This window comes from Pagrus major, chromosome 17, assembly GCF_040436345.1.
Source record: "Pagrus major chromosome 17, Pma_NU_1.0".
Taxonomy (NCBI): Eukaryota; Metazoa; Chordata; class Actinopteri; order Spariformes; family Sparidae; genus Pagrus; species Pagrus major.
This window is the reverse complement of record NC_133231.1, coordinates 13742173-13761028: the sequence shown is the minus strand read 5'-3', so window position 1 is coordinate 13761028 and position 18856 is coordinate 13742173. Positions and strand designations below refer to the sequence as shown.

The 18856-nt window shown below is 40.4% G+C and overlaps 1 protein-coding gene across 1 annotated transcript in view; it reads left to right on the top strand.

The window, feature by feature from the left end:
* Window positions 1-11687: 11687 nt before the first annotated feature.
* LOC141012013 (collagen alpha-1(XIV) chain-like) overlaps window positions 11688-18856 on the top strand; it is a 132754-nt gene continuing 125585 nt past the window's right edge. Inside the window, exons 1-2 of the mRNA XM_073485393.1 lie at window positions 11688-11727; window positions 13303-13418. Of these exons, the coding sequence (XP_073341494.1) occupies window positions 13325-13418 (94 nt within the window). The 5' untranslated portion in view covers window positions 11688-11727; window positions 13303-13324. The remainder of the gene's footprint in view (window positions 11728-13302; window positions 13419-18856) is intronic.

Genomic DNA, 18856 nt, shown 5'->3' with positions numbered 1-18856 from the left:
GATATGCCCCACCTGCGAGTCAAAGTATTTTCAGTCCCTGTCCCTGTTACAGATTAGAGCTTCATCTTGTTCTTTGTCATGTGGCACAGTCAAATTAAAGGTCAGCTTCAACTTTGACTGATAAAAAAAGTTTTCCTGTTATACTTTCTTCTTATCACAGGGTTACAGTCACCTGTAGTTTAATCAGCAAACACCTTGTCTGGTTTTCCTCTCGTCTCAGGCTGGCTGAAAGTACAATGTGCACCACGTTTATATCTGAACTGACATTCCTGATCTCTCTGTCATACAGCTGATATCCTCAGGCAGTGGCTCGCAATCTGGGAGATCACCAGACTCCAGATATAAGAAAGAATTGTTATTAATTCAGGAATATGTTTTCTCTTCCTTTTAAGAAAAAATGTATACTTTTATCTCTTCAGGCCTGTTAAAATCCTGATCTGGTCCTGTACTACTCACAACTCCTGTCCACAATAAAGCCATAATCTGTGTGAGGGGTCACGTAGACATTTCCACAAGCCAAAAAGGTTGAGACCCGCTGTCCTAACACATTATGATGGAAATGAGAAAAATGTCTCCATGTTGTCACTGATCGACCACATTATACATAGCCTAGTGTTCTTCAATCCTGTTCCAGTGAAAGACACTGTCACAGCCTATTGATTGGTCAAATATGACACACCTTTCTCCTTTATTTGAGATGCACTACCACAAAGCTACCAGCAGGGGGTGCTGCAATACTGTAGCACACAGTCTGTATGTACTTTTATTTCTGTCTGATTTTAACATCTTCATACTTCAACCAGGGGTGTCTTCTTTGAACAATTTTATGGATTTAAGAAAGGGGAAAGTAGATTTTATAGAACAATACAATCCACAGGAGTGAAACACATCTGCACTCCAACAGCAGTAGTAGTAGTAATAGTAGTAAGTAGCACAATATTAAAGTAATGTACCATAAATGGATTACTTTACATTACTTTTGGATTACTTCAATACCAAACATATGCAAATAAAGACTAGAGAAAAGAAATATCACTTAAATGACTTTGATTGAATCATAATAAGTGTTTATTTCATAAGAGCTTCAGGCTTCACTTCAGACCAGAATGATGTTGTGTGAGACTGTCATGTGTGTATGTGCATGGTTACAGACTAGTATATCTTTATTTCAATCAATTATTTCAGTAATCACCTTGTTTACTGAATGTATCTGTAATCTAATTACATCTTTTCCCCCTGTAACTTTACCTGAATCGATCCTTTTTTTTGTATCTTGATTGCGTAATATTCTGTTTCTCCCTGAGCTTGACTATTATAAATCACATAATGACAAAGAAAAGCAGCAGATCCTTGCATTAAGAAGCTGGAACTAGCAAATTACTGAAATAGTAAATCGATAATCAAAATAGTAAGCAATTAATTCCATTTCAATCAATAGATTAACATTGTTCGTGTAGGACTTTCATTTATCCCCAACCAATCTATATTCAGTCACTGAGTTCATCATTTATTTATGTTGATGTTGATAACATTACTAACTGCACAGCACAGACAGCCTATAAGGCATTATGATGAAAATATTCATGGTGAATTTCCGTGTCTGACTTTGCAACAAAAAATGAGGTAGTTGGAACAAAATGATGAATGTTGACCTGCACCACACAGGTTTGCCATCTCGTAAAGACACTTTGCTCACAGGCGTCCAGCTCTCCTTCTCTTCCTCTCTCTCTTTTGTCTCCATTCTTTTATCCTCCAGGAAGAGACTGACAGCAACACTAACTAGAATCGGCCTGATCAGATTAGACCATCGCTACCTTTCTTCCACCTATTACATTCATGCTTCCATTGATTAGCTCAGCATCCATGCGACTTTCATGCTGCTTCCATCCCATTCATCTATCTGTCTGTGTGTGTTTCAGCTCAGTATACTGAGTGATACATACGCACAGGAAATTAAACTTTGTTGCACACACACACACACACACACACACACACACACACACACGAGAGTGACTGGCTGCTGGACATTTTTGCCTAAGGACGAGATCAAAAGATTAAGACTATAACTATAAACCTACAGGATTAGTGCAGAGTAGCAGACAGTACTTTTAAATACAATTTGTGCTGATTGTAAAAACTGTAATTAATCATAGTTGACTGTGTCAGAACAAATGTGTTGCAAACAATAAAGATGTTTTTGAAGGGGTGTTGAGCATTTTTATTAGCGAGTTTTGTTCTTTTCATGGGTCCTCAGAGAGTGATGTGTTGATACAGCGTGACGTAGCTCGGTGCATACAGAATCACAGTCACACTGCCAAAGTTACTGTAGGGTCCAAATCCAGCTGGGGCCAAAACAGTAAAAATGTACGCAGCTCAGAGAAGCCTGGGATGAAAGTATTCACCAAATAGCATATATTATAAGATCATATTGAGGGTCTGAAAAGCCCAGTTGGTCCAATTAAAGCAGCACCAAAGCAGGCGGTACAAGCCAAGATCAAGTAATTAATACACGTATAAAAAATCCTCTCGTGACAGTGATAGAAGCCAATATAAGTGAGTTAAGAAGAAATACGAGGTATACTGAAAGCAGGTTGGTTTTTGGTTTCATTCAGTGTCAAACAAGGACAAAGAAACAGAGTTTCTCACTCATTTCTATTCTGAACTCTATTCTAAACACGTCACTGTTTCCTTGATTTTGATTAAATGTGATGGAAATGCTCTCTGGGCTGATCTAGATTTAAATAAGCGAATGTTATCAACCGTTCAAACCTGTTATTAAGTTTGACAAATGCCAAAGAAATTCTAAAATATGTGTTTTTCAAAATCTCCTGTGTTGACATTTTATGTTGCAAGACTCACGTTTGTTCCAGTTTTTTTTGTCAAAGATGTGAAAAAGTACAAACTGTTCGTACAATTTATGCTTTAGGAGTGAACACTTCATGGAGCCTTTGTCCACTATCTATCCAGTTTACAGGGGGTCTACAATTGTAGAATACCAGAAAGTTATTACTTGGAAATGTCTCAGAGGATCAAAGTCTGTCAAAATACACCATATTTATCTCAGAGTTGGTGATACTGAACCGACTATTATCATATTTGTTTGTATCCTTTTTTAACCATGGCATACATTACATTGTGACAGAGCAAATATTGTAATACCAGAGAAATGAAATAAGATTAACTGGAACACAATATTCTTTTGAGTTTAATTAGCTTCTTGACACAGAGTGCCAATAAGTGTGCCTGACTTGATTAAATAGGTTTGATTACATAAAGGTTATCAGTGTTATCACATGAAGGAAATGTGGAGCTTTTTGAATATTATCAAGAAAAAAAAAGAAAAGAAAAGAAAAGAAAAGAAAAGAAAAGAAAAGAAAAGAAAAGAGAAGATGAAGAAAAGAGCCGTTCAGGTTGATGGACTGAGTGCCCCTGAGGTATGATTACAGTGTTTTCAAGTCAATTGTCTCCTGTCCTCCACTTCCCTCCCCACAGGCCAGGAGCTCAGGACAAGTCACAGCAAGCACAAATGTTAGCCACCTGCCAAATGCTTCTTGGACTGTGGCTGCCAGCTCTGTCAATTTGGCTAGCTACTCTGGCAAAAAGTTACCTTTTGCTCAACCAGTATTTCCTTTTCAAAAACGTATCGTACAAACTTAATTGGTCTGGAAATCACAAATGCATATTTTATCTTCATGGATTAGAACGCTATTATTGCTGATTAGGATGCCAGTCATGAGTAAGAGAAGTCTAATTTATGGTGAGTACTTGTTTTTAAGCATTTTACCAAAATACAACCAATAATTTGTTTTTCCCGTGAAAAGTGTCTTTATTACTGGATGCAATGGATGCAGGATACACTTGCTGTCAGTCGCTTGCTGGACGTTGGTCACATGGTGTAATATTCATGGTTAGTGTCTTCAGGACTGGAAAAACAAGAGTTTACAGTCTTGCTTGCAGCTCTGTGAGGCTGTAGACAAAGTTGTTGTTTTATCGTTTTGAAATTACAGGACCCCAAAATGATTGGCATTGGCATCAAGAGTGAGTGGATAATGACTAAATGTTAATTATTAAGTGAATTTACCCTGTAATTTCAGGATAAATCACCAGAGATGCACCATCTCATTTTCAAGTGTGTCCTCAGACAGGAAAACGTGAAAATTAACAGACTTTTAAACAAAAAATAATATATAAATAATATTAATGATAATTTAAAATACAAAATTAACTTAACAATGAACACACTAACATCATGAAGAAGATACACTTAGGGATTCTTCTACAATCCTTAACAACCAACACATCTGTTACAAATGTATGTTAAATTAATCACAATGACAATGCTAACATGCTAATGTTTATGAGGTATCATGTTAAGCTTGTTCTCCATCTTAGTTTGCCACATTAGCATGCTAATGTTTGCTAAATAGGACTACAGTTGGCACATTTCAGTAGGTTTTTGAGGAAATTAGTCATAAACCAGAGTGCTGGACATATTGACATTTTGCTACATAAAACATTAAAGAATCACCAGAAGTTATAATAAAATTATCAACAGAATGAATGATAATATCTAACATCCACTAACTAACTAACACTAACATTCCCCTGGTCCCCAAACCACTAGCTGCACGGCTAACTGAGCTAACTAGCTAAGGGCAGCTACAGTTAGCAGCAGTTGGTAGTTACTCTGGTGGTATGCTGTTCCCTATTTGTTTTGAGTATGAATTTGACAGGTGGCCAATCCTCACATATTGCACCTTCAAGTTATGTAACATAAGTAACATAACTTACATAAATAACATAATGAAAGTTACCAAAGCAACATGGGTAAACTTCCGTAAGTAACATAGTTATTTTAACTCAAAGCATAATCTTTTCCTAACCTAACCTCATTACATATAACATATTATTACTCGATCATGTAGCCCTTCAAGTGCAAAATTGATGCTAGAGTGGAGGGAAGAGTATCATAGTTTGAAGCTTAAGGTCACTGACCAAGCTGCCATGTTGGAAGCTGGTACATGTTGTTCCATATGTCAACCTCATGGTGACGCTGGAGGAAAAGTCATTGGGATTCGTCCCCTTGGGACCATGAAAGGCTGCACGAAATTTCATCTTGAGATATTTCAGTCTGGTGGACTGACCAACTAACCCACAAACCAACATCATCATTCCTAGAACCATGCTGGTAGCAGGGCTAAAAATGGCAAATGCAAAAAACAGTCTGGCTCTATGGCTCTGGACAACAGTCTGTGCAGGCTGTGGCCTTGCATCAGCTCTTAAATAAATTACAGTATTTCCTGAATAACTCACCTCCATCCATGCATCCCACCATGAAAAGTTACATAATGTATCATGCCCTTAGGAGCCATCAGGTTAGCGGTGCTTTGGGAACGGCTGGTACCAGATGACACACTGGCTAATAACTGTGACTAGTTGGACTAATCAGTAGGCTGCGGTCACTTCAGTCCATTGCTGCCCTCATATTAACCTGCTGCTTGTTATTAACACAGAGCTCAAGAGGAGTGTGTGTGTCTGTGTAGCAGAAAAAAGGTTGAGATTTACAACATGAGGTGTGTGTCAACGTGTCTAAGTTCTCATGTATGAGTGCGTGTGTGTGCACCCTCGAATGTGTCAACTATATTTGAACTTAACCAGGTCCCTTTTTGTGCGAGCTTACAAGACAAACAAACCATGTTTCTTCTGCTGGTTTAAATGCGGCTCATTGTGCATGTGTGAATGACACGGTGATCTCGGCTGTCTGTCACTGTGGCAGAGTGCTAAGCTCCTCGCCATGGGTTGTCTCTGCGTCTTATAAATGTAGGGCAGGGGGTTTGTGTGTGGGGTGTGTGTCAGTGGGTTTATGTGTGACAGGGAAAGAGCATGAAAAATGTATGTAAAAAAGTAGTATGTTTGCCATTTGCAGACTTTGTTTGCTCTGTGTGTGTGTGTGTGTGTGTGTGTGTGCGTGTGTGTGTGTGTGTGTGTGTGTGGCTAGCAATAAAGAAACCCTCAGGTGAAAGAATGTGTAGTGCAGTATATGGAAGTCCCCTCTTTGATTGGTAGATTTGGCTCAAGGATGCAAGTCCCGTCTTGGCAATGTGTTTTGTTTTGTTTTTAAAAATCATAAACCACATTTGCAGTGATATTAAGGAAAAAGACCTTAAAGCTAATATTATATTCTATTTTTTGTTTTTTCAAAATGACTAGAGAAAGAGGTCCACACTTGGTGCTGTATAACGAGAGTCCACTGTTGGCAATGTAGGGGTGTTTGTGTGTGTGTGTGCAAATGTCTGACTCAACAAACAGAATCAAATGAAAATTTAAAAAACTCATATTACTGAATGTCGCAGAAGTTGCAGTTTTTTTATTTCTTTCAATTTCTTCGAAGAGACACTACTTTTTGATATTAATAACAGTAGTAGGAGAGAAATTGCTGCTCTCTCACTCGTGCCGATTGATACCTTACAATCAATATTCCTCTTCCAACCCAGTTCGAGCTTAAACATGCGCTTGTGTCAACATAAATGAGAGGGTTCCTGTTTCCTGGGAGAAATCCTTTGCTGCACAGGAAATTGTGCTTTCTGTGTTTGTCAAAGCGACAATGGCCACTTGTTTGTAATAATTATAGGAAGACAGAGGAAATGCGACAGACTGTGGTTGAGTTTGATCACTTTTATTATCACAATACGTCGGTCCAGTGCAAACAGCAGCGCTGCTTATCACAGACAATGACACCAGAATCAAAGAAACAGCTGCTACTTGGATTATCAAGTCAAAGGTTCCTGTCTGAGATGGTGCTGTGCAAAAAGTTGCATCATGCAGGAAAAGTATGCATGGAAACGTGTCTGCATACAGTTTGTTATATAAAAAAGAAATGGTGTTTTGTGTGCGTAACACTTCCCTAAACCTTCTCAGTGTCAGATTGAGTATAATTGGCTGTCAGAGTTTTTACTTTTTATCCATACTGTCTCGCCACAAAGTCATCCAGTGCTTAGTTTATATATATTATATATACAGATCTGTCACATATCAACTGAACGCACACACAGTGAGACAGCTGATCTAAACTGCACAGATTTTTCTAATTCCTGCAGTGTGTTATTCGGTAAAAATGAAGATCTCCCTACTCCACGTTACAGACTTGTATGTGAGGAATTAGGATGTCTGGGAGATTTGATTTATTTACTCATGTATTAAAGAGTTTTTGATGGAGTAATGCTAAAATCTCATCTAATCTGACCTCTTGGGAGAAAGAGTACCTGCGGTAAACACAACATTTGCTGCAGTGGAAGGACTTGAAAAACTTTATGAAGCTTCACAGTCGGACCATATGGCGCTGAGCTGAATGACCTATGGATCAACTCTTCCATGTGACTGATACATTTATTCAACAGAGCCACAGTTGGGACGGACAGCGATGGTGGAGAGGTAGACAGACGGAGGATGAACAGATTAGGAGTAGGCTGAAAAAGAGAGGGAGAGGCAGGAAGAGAGCGAGGGGGAATATGAGGAAAAAATGGATAATAAAAGGGAAGGATAAAGATGGGAACAGAGGGGAGACATCACATGAAATGAACAGATGACAAAAGGGACATGCAGGGAGGACAGCAGCATGGTTCACCCATCGGGCAGGTCTTTAGGTCCGCTGGCCTGTGCGTCCCCGGGGAGGAGCTGTCAATCTAAATCCACTTGGGACTGCAGCAACTCAGAATACAAAGTAAAATAAAAAAAACCATAACACATTATCTTTCATATAACACATTCTAACTGCATTTGTTTTTGATCCAGCTGAGCCTAATTGGTTTTAATGTCATCTTTTATCAATATGATATGATGCACAACAAAATGAATACAGTTGCTTAGTCATTTTCCACTCACTGTGTCATTGATTTGTTCCCAGGATGACACATCACCATGATCCTATTTATTTCTTTGTTTGTTTGTTCATTTTTCCAGACCTGAGAAATGCCGCCAATAGTGCAAATATGGTCTTAAATATCATGTTTAAAATAATAGGGCCTGTAGATCTGAAATCTATCTGTAATCTATCTGAATTAAGCAGGTAAGTCTTTGATTTATTCTATTAAAACACCACAAGCATGGCTGTAAAACGCCCTGCTACACAGAGACTTGGGAAAGCTTGTTTTGGGCATTATTTTATGCACGAATTTCTGCCTTTGCATCAATTTAAAGTGGAAATGTTTTTATTTATGTAAAGAAAACACTCCCGGCAGCAGCTGACAATTAAAACTATAATGGAATATAATGCAGTATGGCTCTCAGGCAAGCGGTTTGACCTAAATAAAAGTCCTCTGCTACTTTCATGTTGTTGGTTTTTTTGGGTGGGGAGAAATGTAAGTGTTCTAAATATTAAGGTAAACCTACATGTCCCCTCTAGCCCCCTTGAAATACAGGCCTATGCTGAGGGGGACGTGAATGTCTGTATCAAATTTCATGGCAATCCATCAAAGAGTTGTCCAGAAATGTCACTGAAAAACTAGAGCTAGAGGAAAAGTAAGGCTGTCACCAAAGTCAGCAGGATTTATCGTCTGGTCATCATGAACATCTGTGACAAACAGACATACAGTTGTTGAGATATTTCACAAATGAACAAAATTGTGGACAGCAGAGTTGCACTAGAGGAAGAGTCAAGTAATGACAGATGGCAGATGACTTCTTCCTCTGACCATGAATGTCTTTATATAACTTCTTGACAATCTATTGAATAGTTATTGAGATATTTTAGTCAGAACCAAAGTGGTGGACTGACCAACTGACAGACCAACATTGCTAAAAAGAAAGGACATTTCAGACAACTTCTGCATAGGCTGTCAAAAAGTGGCCCAGCTCAGGAAGGTAGTCCTGATATTTAATTGAGTATCAACTGACAACAGCTCCACAACCAACGAGTACTCTTATTATACAGGATAACCACAACAGAAGAGAGCCAAAATGAGAAAGGAAAGACATGAGCTGACTTTTAGAGATATCATTATATCAGCGCAGTGACTGTTATCTAGGTACATCTGACCATTTATCTTGATATGATTTTAGGTCATAACGTCCGGCCCTGATTGCAGACACACAGTGACACAGTGTCTACATCAGCTGTGTTTGTTCAGTGTGTGGTCTGCTGCAGACGGGCAACAGATGAACGGACGACAGACGGACAGGAAGGGAGGACGAGGCTGGAGGAAGAATGAGGAGGAAGGAGGGAGGAGGACAGAATCCTTATCCACTTGATTATAGTGTTTACAGCATCTGGACAGTTGTTTAGTTAAGGCGTGCGTTTGTGTGTTTTAAGAGAGTTTGTGTGTGTGTGTGTGTGTGTGTGTGTGTGTGTGTGTGTGTGTGTGTGTGTGTGTAGTGCTTAGGGACACACCTGGAGTGCAACTATTCTGCGTTTCAACTCAGCCAGCCACTGGCACATTTCACCAGCCTGTGTTTCCCATGACTCCCATTCTTCCCCCCTCAGGGCGAGTCACAAAGTCTCTTCAGCAGCAGAGGAGCCGAGTGTATAAAAAGGATTATAAAGTGCACTCGAGTCCTTTTTTCTCAGCTTGATAGAATAAAGCACTGTTGACCAATCCAATGCTCAGTTTAGGCAAGATAAAAAGGAATAGTTTTGGTTTACTTGCTTTCTCGTCAGGAGATTGTTAAGAGGATCAAAATCACTCTCATATCCGTCCATTGATGTGAAAATACAGCCAGTAGAGAATTAGCTTAGCTTAGCCAAAGACTGGAAATAGTGAGAAATGGGAAGCATGACTCACAATAAAAGACTGCAACTGGTTATTTTTACACTTTCTGTAAAAATAGTTTATGTACAAATTAAACAAACAAGATACAGCATGATAAGTTATGAGCTTCTGATAGGCGTAACATTTTTCCTTGTTTTCAAAATGAGAATTTTTCATCCATTGAAAGGACGGCTATGGTCACACGTGAAAAGACTTCGCAATACTGCCATTCAGCTGAGACATTTGGATGTGGTTTCTTGCAGGCTTTAAAATGACGTTGGGCTCTTGTAGAGGTTAAAGGTGTCCTAATAGCACATTTCACTGCAGTTTCACTGCACTACCGCCAACCTTCTGATTGATGGAAAGCCACTCCTACCTCTTCCACCACAGGAGTCACATATATTTCTGTAGCATGAAGCCTCATAGTTATTTCTTCAGCTTGTGCCCTTTGCTCTACAAGTCCTGGTTCGGAGTTGTCAAAGCTGCCACGCTTTAATCAGCCTACATGCGCATGTGCTTTACCCAATGTCTTATTTTACAATAATGTATAAAACTGATCTCATTGTGTCCTGGTTGCTTGTTGTTAGGAGCACAAGCTCTTATAGTTACATATTCATGACATTTTATATGAAACATTAAATGCGTTGAAATCATGTATTAATGTCAACCACATTTAGCTGATATCAGCGCTATATGACTTTGGAGAAATACCTTCACGCTAATCAATACTGTCTCTCTTTCAACCTACAAATGAACATATTATCAATATGATGACACAAATTTGTGTTTTGTGACATGTTGACGTAACCAAATTTTAGCTATAGTTGAAAAGAGGGCGAAAAGACAAAGAGACTGGCTGTCCATCCCCGTTTTCAGTCTTAATGCTAAGCTATGCTAACTGCCCCCTGACTATAGCTTTATATTTAGGGAAAAGTCACAAGAGTGGTGTCAATCGTCTCATATAACTCTCGTCAAGAAAGCGACTAAGCATATTTCCCAAAATGTCAAACTATTAATTTCAGAATGTCAGCTGAGTGATTTCATCTGTTTACGTGACTTGCTGATGAAATTATTGAACAACTTTACAGATACATACACAAAAGCCTTGCAATGACACATCAGGAGTTTAAAGTTTGGTAAACATAACATACATACATCACTTGTTGCTGAAACACTCTGTAAGGTGACTGATGTAACTAAACAGTCAGGGGTCCAGAGGAATCAAGACCCCGCAGTCTGAACCTTTTCTTGTGTATGTCAACTTCAAAAACTAAAAATGTGTGCTACTGAAATCAAATTTTCATCATCAAACATATGGGTGAAACAATGTGACTTGTGTTACAGCTGCTGTCAGAGCGCTTCATTTGTAAACTGAGGTGAAAACCTGCGTCATTGTGCCTTTAACACCGGAGCTCGCAGCGCAGCAGGGAACGGTCAGGCACCTGCTCCGAGCGCACTGAGCCTTTTCCAGACTGACTTTTTTCTTCCACGAGTTTCACCAGCGACCATGTGGCTCCTTTAAAGCCGGATATGTCCCCACGGCAAGTCCCGTCGTGACCGCGGAGGCGCACATCGAGGGCCCCGAGAGGCTGAAGCCGGATTTAAACCTGCAGGTTGGCAGCGGAGGCTTTTGCGCAGCGGCACTGGTTCACGTCTCTCTCTCTCTCTCTCTCTCTCTCTCTCTCTCTCTCTCTCTCTCTCTCTCTCTCTCTCTCTCTCCTCTCTCGGAGATGAACAGGGGCGAAGGAGAGGGCTGGGACAGGGAGGAATAGCTGGAGGGAGGGATGGCTGAATAACGAGGAGAGCAACACCCACTCCGGACTGACCGAATTGTATCCGGAGAGACGGAGTGAGAGATAGAGAGAGAAGGAGGGAAAGAGTGGAGAAGAAAGAGGAACCCACTGGGAGGCAGCAGTCTTTGGTATTCAGAGGATTTTCTCCTTTGGGGACAGAAAAAGGACGCTTTGAATTGATGACTGGAGAGGTATGAAAGGCGATTTCATTCATTGTGCGTGTGAGTTCTCAGGTGCGCGGCGCTGCTGGAGCGTTTGAAACGAGGCGACTTCATTAGAATTAATCTGATAGTTTGACCCAAATCTGGCTGAGAAACTTTAATTAAACCAGTCAGCAGCACTTTGAAATGATCAGTGGAGACAGACCTCGGTGTTAATCAAACTTGTGCAGCCTCACAGACAGGTGGAATAATTTGAAATTACATTTTTATTTTATTTATTTTTTTAAAATTTACACTCAAATAAAAAACCTTTTATTTTCTCTTCAGCCTTTGAAAATGTTTGCGTATTCACATCAGTCTTGGTTGATGCGTGTTTTACAATGAATGGCATTTGATTATGACTGCAAACTCTCTAGCCTTAAATCACACTAAACATATCGACTGCTTTATTTTAATGAGAACGGCGCATTTACCCTGGTCTTCATTAACCAATCAACAAAGTTGTCCTTCGGACTGGAAAGAGGAAACACATCAGGAAGACAAACTTTTTGTTTTGGGATTAAAGGGATTTAGATGTGGCTGTGATGTGCGTAAATGCTTCATCATTAGGCTCACATCAGTAAAAGACAGAGACATTTTTTAATTGAACCTCACTCTGAGAAGGTCTGATCTCAAATTAGTGTGATTAACACTCATTTGTGTGTGTATAGCCTAGCATTAATTATTTGTGTGTGTGTGTGTGTGTGTGTGTGTGTGTGTGTATTTGTGTGTGTGTGTGAGTGCGTGCTAACAGAATCATTTCCCTTCCTTCTCATTTCCCTCCTCCTGTCCTGAGGCTGATCTATGAAAAAAGAAGAAGAAAATCAATCCCATTTCCTGGAGTATTTCGTGCTTATTAATATGCATTGTCATTATTCTGCCCTTTTGACACCGTCTGAATGAACTGAAGGGGCAGCGTGTTCTTCCAATACCACCTTTACATCAGGGGATGGCTCAATCATGAAACAACTTTTGTTGCACGTGCTGTCAGCGAGATTGTGCTGCCCACAAATGATAAGATGTCCGTCTGCGTCCATCCTCGGTGTGTAATAATAATGAGTGGCAGACTGGAGAGGAAGAGAGAAAAGTGGGAAAATGTTGAGGGGAAAAAAAGTGTGAAAACAGGAGATGAGATAGGAAGAAGAGGAGAGCAAATGTAGTTTTTGCTCTCGACAATGGCACTCATGAAATGTTCCTTCTCTGGACTGTCAATCAAACCGCTCTCTTCTTGTCTGTCTATCACTCTGTCGCTCTTTTGTTCACTCCTTCTCAAACAAAGTCCTTCACTGTTTCGCCCTCAGCCTGCTCTACGTAGGCGGGGGGCTCGACCGCTGCTCTGCGGCCAGTCTAGACTGTCGGATTACTGCTCTGTAATTGTATCAAAGTGGATACCAGATCGGAGTAACTGATTCCAGATCAGTGTCTCAGGGCTATGTGTGGGCAAGGTGGACCCTCAGAGGCTCTCTGTAGCTGAATGGCATTCCTGGTGTTTCTGTCACTGAAACCCCCCTGTCTTCCCTTCTTGCTTTGCTTCTTCTCAACATAATCTTCCATCTCTCTCTGCAGGTCTAGACTGCTGGTTGTGAGGATGTTGTCAACTGGGCAGATTAGGTGGTGTTTATGGGCTCCGCTGGTGCTACTGGCCCTAGTTTCCCATGTTCCCAGTAAGGCACAGAGTCAAGGTAAGTTCCTCTTCCCTAATCATCTCTCTGTTCTCTCTGATCCCACATCCCTCCTCTCTTCCCTTTCCTTTCAAGTGATGTCCTATCCCCCTTGTCCACCACATCCAACTTTTCTTTGCTTTTAAGTCCTGAACTTCCCACCTCAGCCATCCAGCCTCTCCCCATCTGTTCCCTTCATCACTCCTTCCTTCTCTCAAGCCTCCCCTCACCTCTCTGCCCTCCCGTGTTTCCACGTCTTCCCTCCCTCTGCCATCTCTCTGTTTGATGTGCAGGCTCAGTCCAATCAGATTACACAACACTCATGATCATATCACCTCCACATCATCATGCCATTTCACCCGAGCAGCATGGCAACGCTTGCAACCCAGCTGCCGGCGCTGTCACGCTTCCGAGGGGTTTTTAATAAATGTGTTGTAACCGTGTGCATCAAGCTGTGATGATTTGCTGCGCAATGTGCTGCACAATATACAGCGCTCCAGTGTGCTTTCCAATCAACATCACCTCAGCAAACCTGATTTAATCAAACTGAGGCTCATCAAAACATGGACTGTTGTCTGTTTTGTGCAATGTTTTTGGTAATGGATGTTAAAAATCTGGATACACTCTGAACAAGGAAACGCACACTTGAGTTCCAGTTGAACATACTTTATGTTAATATGTCATCATGTGGCATAATGAGCATATCACGAGTTAAAGTGTAACAGATGTGTGTTTTTATGAATGAAACTCAGATATTCTGATCTGCTAGTATTTAATTGGCTACAGAGCTAAAGGAAAACCACCAAACAATCCTTTCTGATCTTGTGATCAACACCAGGAGCCTCATTACAGAAACCGATCTTAACTGCTTGTCCTATCTTAATTTAAAGGAGACATATTATGCTAATTTCCAGGTTCATAATTTTATTTTGGGTTACTACTAAAATAGGTTTACATGCTTTAGTGCTCAAAGAAAACATAAATTTGCAGCACTGTATTCCCTCTCTGCCTGAAACGCTCTGTCTCTTTAAGCCACCCCCCTCCTGAATATACAGTCTGCTCTGATTTGTCAGCGCACACACGCCTGAGCCAGCACTGCTGACAACAAAAGAGCAGCTGTACTAACTCAGTTCTTATGCGCAAAACTAGCCGCTAGGCATAAATTATGCAAATGTATGACATGGTGATGAAGTGTGATGTCACAAAGTCACAGAATCAAAGGCGGGGCTACTGACAAGGCGTTTCAGGAGCAGTGTTTTCTGTGGAGGAGAGGAGAGGAGCTTCTGTGGGTGCAAACTTTGACCTTTTTTAACGTTTCCATGTCTTAAACATGCACAAGAACCTACCCACTGAGCAGGCAACATCTGTGGATGTCCAAAACAGGTTGATATCATGTCCGTCGGGCCAGGCCATGATCTGGACGTCCATTGACAGCCAGAATTAGTCGATAAATGATGTTGAGAAAAGACGTCCAGTCAGGCCATAATCTAGACATCCACTGACATCCAGAATTAGTTGAGAATAAATGTTCATACTGGCTATGAGCTGGACGTCCACTGACAGCCAGAATTAGTCAATTAACGATATATAAACGTCTATACAACATCCAGAAAACACGTATAAAAAACTTTCATTCTGGCTCCCCAGAGGACGTCTTTTAGATGTCTTAGATGTCCATAAATGACGTCTAAAAGACGTGATCTAGACCACTTTTTGCTCACTGGGTATATGACACACCAAAGGAAAGGGAAAAAAATTAAAAAGCATACTAGGTCTCCTTTAACTTTAGCAAAACTCCTATCTACCTATTTCAGAAGCAATTCCTAAACTCATGGCTGTGTCCTATCCTATCTCATAAGTCTGCCTGTCTTGACAATGGCTGCCTCACTTCATTTTGGTTCAGCTAGCTTTCAATGGGCCAGAAAAGACAGCCATTGAGTTGTAGCTTCAATAATTGGGCATAGATGCAGGTGCAGGAGAGGATATGTGACTGATTAATACATCGTTCAGGAAATTCGGAAAATGTAGGATGTTTTTATTTCAGCAACAGTTCGAATGCAGAGGTTTCATCTTATTCCAACAAACAGATCCAAGAGCTCTTTTATAAATCTTATGACTTTGGTGTATGTGTGTGTTCAGCTGTGTTTGAATGTGTGTGTGTGTGTGTGTGTGTGTGTGTGTGTGTGCGTGAGTTTATAGGAGTCTGTATTTGCAATTGGCAGCCTCTGAAGTACAGTGTGTACAGCGTGTCAGACCTACTGTAGCTGTCTGGATAGAGATCATATGAAAATGACCACTAGGGACACTTAAACATTTAGCTGACCCTGCTTTGTGCGGGTGTGTTTGTGTGTGGCTGACATTCCTCCCAGGACGTGGAGTAAGAGTAACACAAATAAATGAATCAAAAAAAGATTTATTTTTTCTCTCTAAAGTTGTTGTTCACAATCAATAATCCATATGACACAAACCTTTTATTGATCTGTTTTCACAGCTAAATTTATAGAAAAGAAAGAAATTCCACCCTAAACTGGTTTATTTATTTGTTTTAATTACAATGGTTTAGATGTTGTATTTTGTTTGGGGTTTATTTTTGCTGTGAAACCTGAATGGATCAGTGTGGGTCCTTATTTTGAAATGAAAGTAGCTGTTTTCTATTTCTTCCTGTCTCTCCTTCCCCTCATTGAGCTCTCACTCTTTCCTTTCCTGTCTTTTGTGTTCTCTCCCTCCATCCTTCTCGCTCTATTTCTCGTCATTCGTTTTTCTCATCTCTGTTTCCCCCCTTCTCATTTTATTACAATTTTCATCAGCAGTTCCGTAGGTCATGTTTTTCATTGCAGGCAGACAGAAACGAGAGGTGAGACAGAAGTGTGACAGCATAAATTAGGCTGGGATCTGATCCCAGTGAATTACAGCAGAGCATGGACGACCTCCCAGACGTTATGGGAGCGTGCCCTGCTCAATCCCTTCATTAGGGAGCATGTGATAGCCATTAATTTTTGCCTGGTCTGTCCCCTGTAAGCTGCAACATCTGGTCAGAGGGGATTTGAGCTTGAGGATTAGTGTGTGCTCTACCCATGGAGGATGTTTGTATATACAACACAAATGTCTGGATATCATCAGGAACGCCCACTACCAAAGCCTGGGTCAGGTCCAGGAGGTGATTCCTCCTCTCTAACACATTACTAATGTTGCAAATGATCTGGTCTCCACACCTTCCTAGTAATATTAAGACATTTTAAGGATATCTCTTAATTGCAGCATGTTTTTGTCACAAATTTTACTGTTGCATATACCTTTTGTCAGGGAGCACTTGTGAAACATCTGCTTTTACTTATAAAATAAGAAGCTACAATGTAAAATCTAAAGTTACATTTTCTAAAATCACCAGAAGTAATTGTCACTGCTTAAATGGAGCAACACTGTCCACTACTAAATATTTTTATGTTCTAAAAATGTACTTTGTTTTTTACAGTTTATTCTAGGAAGTGTTACTTCTTGCAACAATCCTCACATAAGGCAGAACCCTGCAGGTCTCCCTGTACCACACTGTGCCTGTGGGTGGTTTGTTTTTAATCCAGTTGAGCAATAAACATTTTCCGGCCAACAGCAGCAGTTTGTCGCAGAGTTTGAAGTGTAGGTGAGGTAATATTATTTCCTTTGAGGAGAGACCAAGAATAAACAGACCAGGGTCCTTCTCCATTTTAACCTAGACTGTGTCCCTTAGCTCCTTCTCATCACGCTCCAAAACCTTGAAATAATTTGAATCTGATGATGCTAAAAGAAAAATCAAATGACCCACTCATAATCTTAACAACAGATATCTAAAAAAAATGTCATGGCAATCCAACAAATAGTTGTAAAGATATTTCCCTCAAAAGTCAACCTCATGGTGGCACTAGAAGAGACATCAGGAGATCACATTGAATGGGATAGTGAATGGAAATTCATCACAGTAGTTAAGATAGTTCACTTCTTAAATGAACACTTGGATCTGTGGTTGGTGCTGATGAAAAGTCAGGGGACCGCTAAATTAATCCTGTTGGGAATATGAATGTCTGTACAAAAATTAGATGAACTCATCATAACCTGATGATTCATTAACATGGTGTCTGCCAGTCTGTTCACTAGAGACTCATCATCATCTACTATGTAGCCCTCAAATCACAGTTATTCAGGAACTACTGTAACGATTCATTAATTATTAGTGTTACTGTGGTTTGTCCAGAACAATCAGTTCGAATATCTGAAAAAAATCATTGAACAGAAAGAAAACAGGCCTCTACAAATGAAATTAAATCTCAAAAGGAGCAAAAATCCAGTCTCTAAAACTGCTTTCTTTACGTTAATGTTTTTTATGTTCTGCTGGTTTCTGTGTTGCAGTTGCTTGCGGTGTTGCAGTTGCTCACAACGGCATCCTCCTGTGAGCAACTTCACCTGATTCCATTAATTGGCGGTGGCGTGACTCCTATATTTCCTTTGCCAACCCTTTCACCCATATAGGTTGTATTTCTTTCTTGAAAACAAAAGAAATCTGGCTGTACCCATTGTTTGTCCTACAAATAGGGATAAATGTACATTCCTTGTACTGTATGACCAGATTTTTTTAGGAGACAGGATTTGGACACAGTGTACAGTCTGTACAGCGTTTGAGACTCAGCCACACTACATCTTAGCTCCTCTATCTGACCTGTGGGAGCAACTCTGACACTGTTCTTACTGCAGAAACTGAGCAGTGTGCAACACAATGAATTGTTGCCTCTTTTTTTGGTCTCTGGCTCTTACTTTGGCCTTGAAAAGTATTGAAAAGGGAAATGTAAATTTTGTTCTCTGCTTAGCCCTCAGAGGGTGCGAGGAGTGACCTGGCGCTCTGTCTTGCTGTTTCCAATGCAGCAGTGACAGAAGCCCGATGGATGGAGGAATGATGCCTGATGGTGGAAGTTTGCCACCGTCACATCTGAACCCAAGAAAAAGTAGAGTTGGCAGCCTTATTGTTAATTAGGTATTTATATTTATAGTCAGTTTGCTCCCAGGTTAGGTCAGTTAGTTATTGTAAAGGTGCTAAATGTGTGTGTGTTGCCCTGTGTTTGTGCGTGTGCACAGTTAACTATTGTAATTAATTTGTTGATTGGCTGACTGCCCGGGTCAATAGCATGTTTCAGGAAACATCACAACAGATTATGTGCTCGAGAACACATTTCCAAAGATATTGCACTTTTGTGTGTGTGTGTGTGTGTGTGCATGTGTGTCGAGATATGTGTGTTTGTGTGAGTGTGGTTAGAGGGCAGCCTGGTGAATTAGTATGAGTGAAAGTGTTGGCCAGTAATTTCAGTGATAATGAACAGGGAGAGAAGCCAATGATGAGAAATCATTTATTCATAAACAAAAGAGAGATGGAACAACCTGTTTTGAATTTAAAAACTGCTAAATTACCCAAACCCAGTCTGCCATCACCTCGCCAC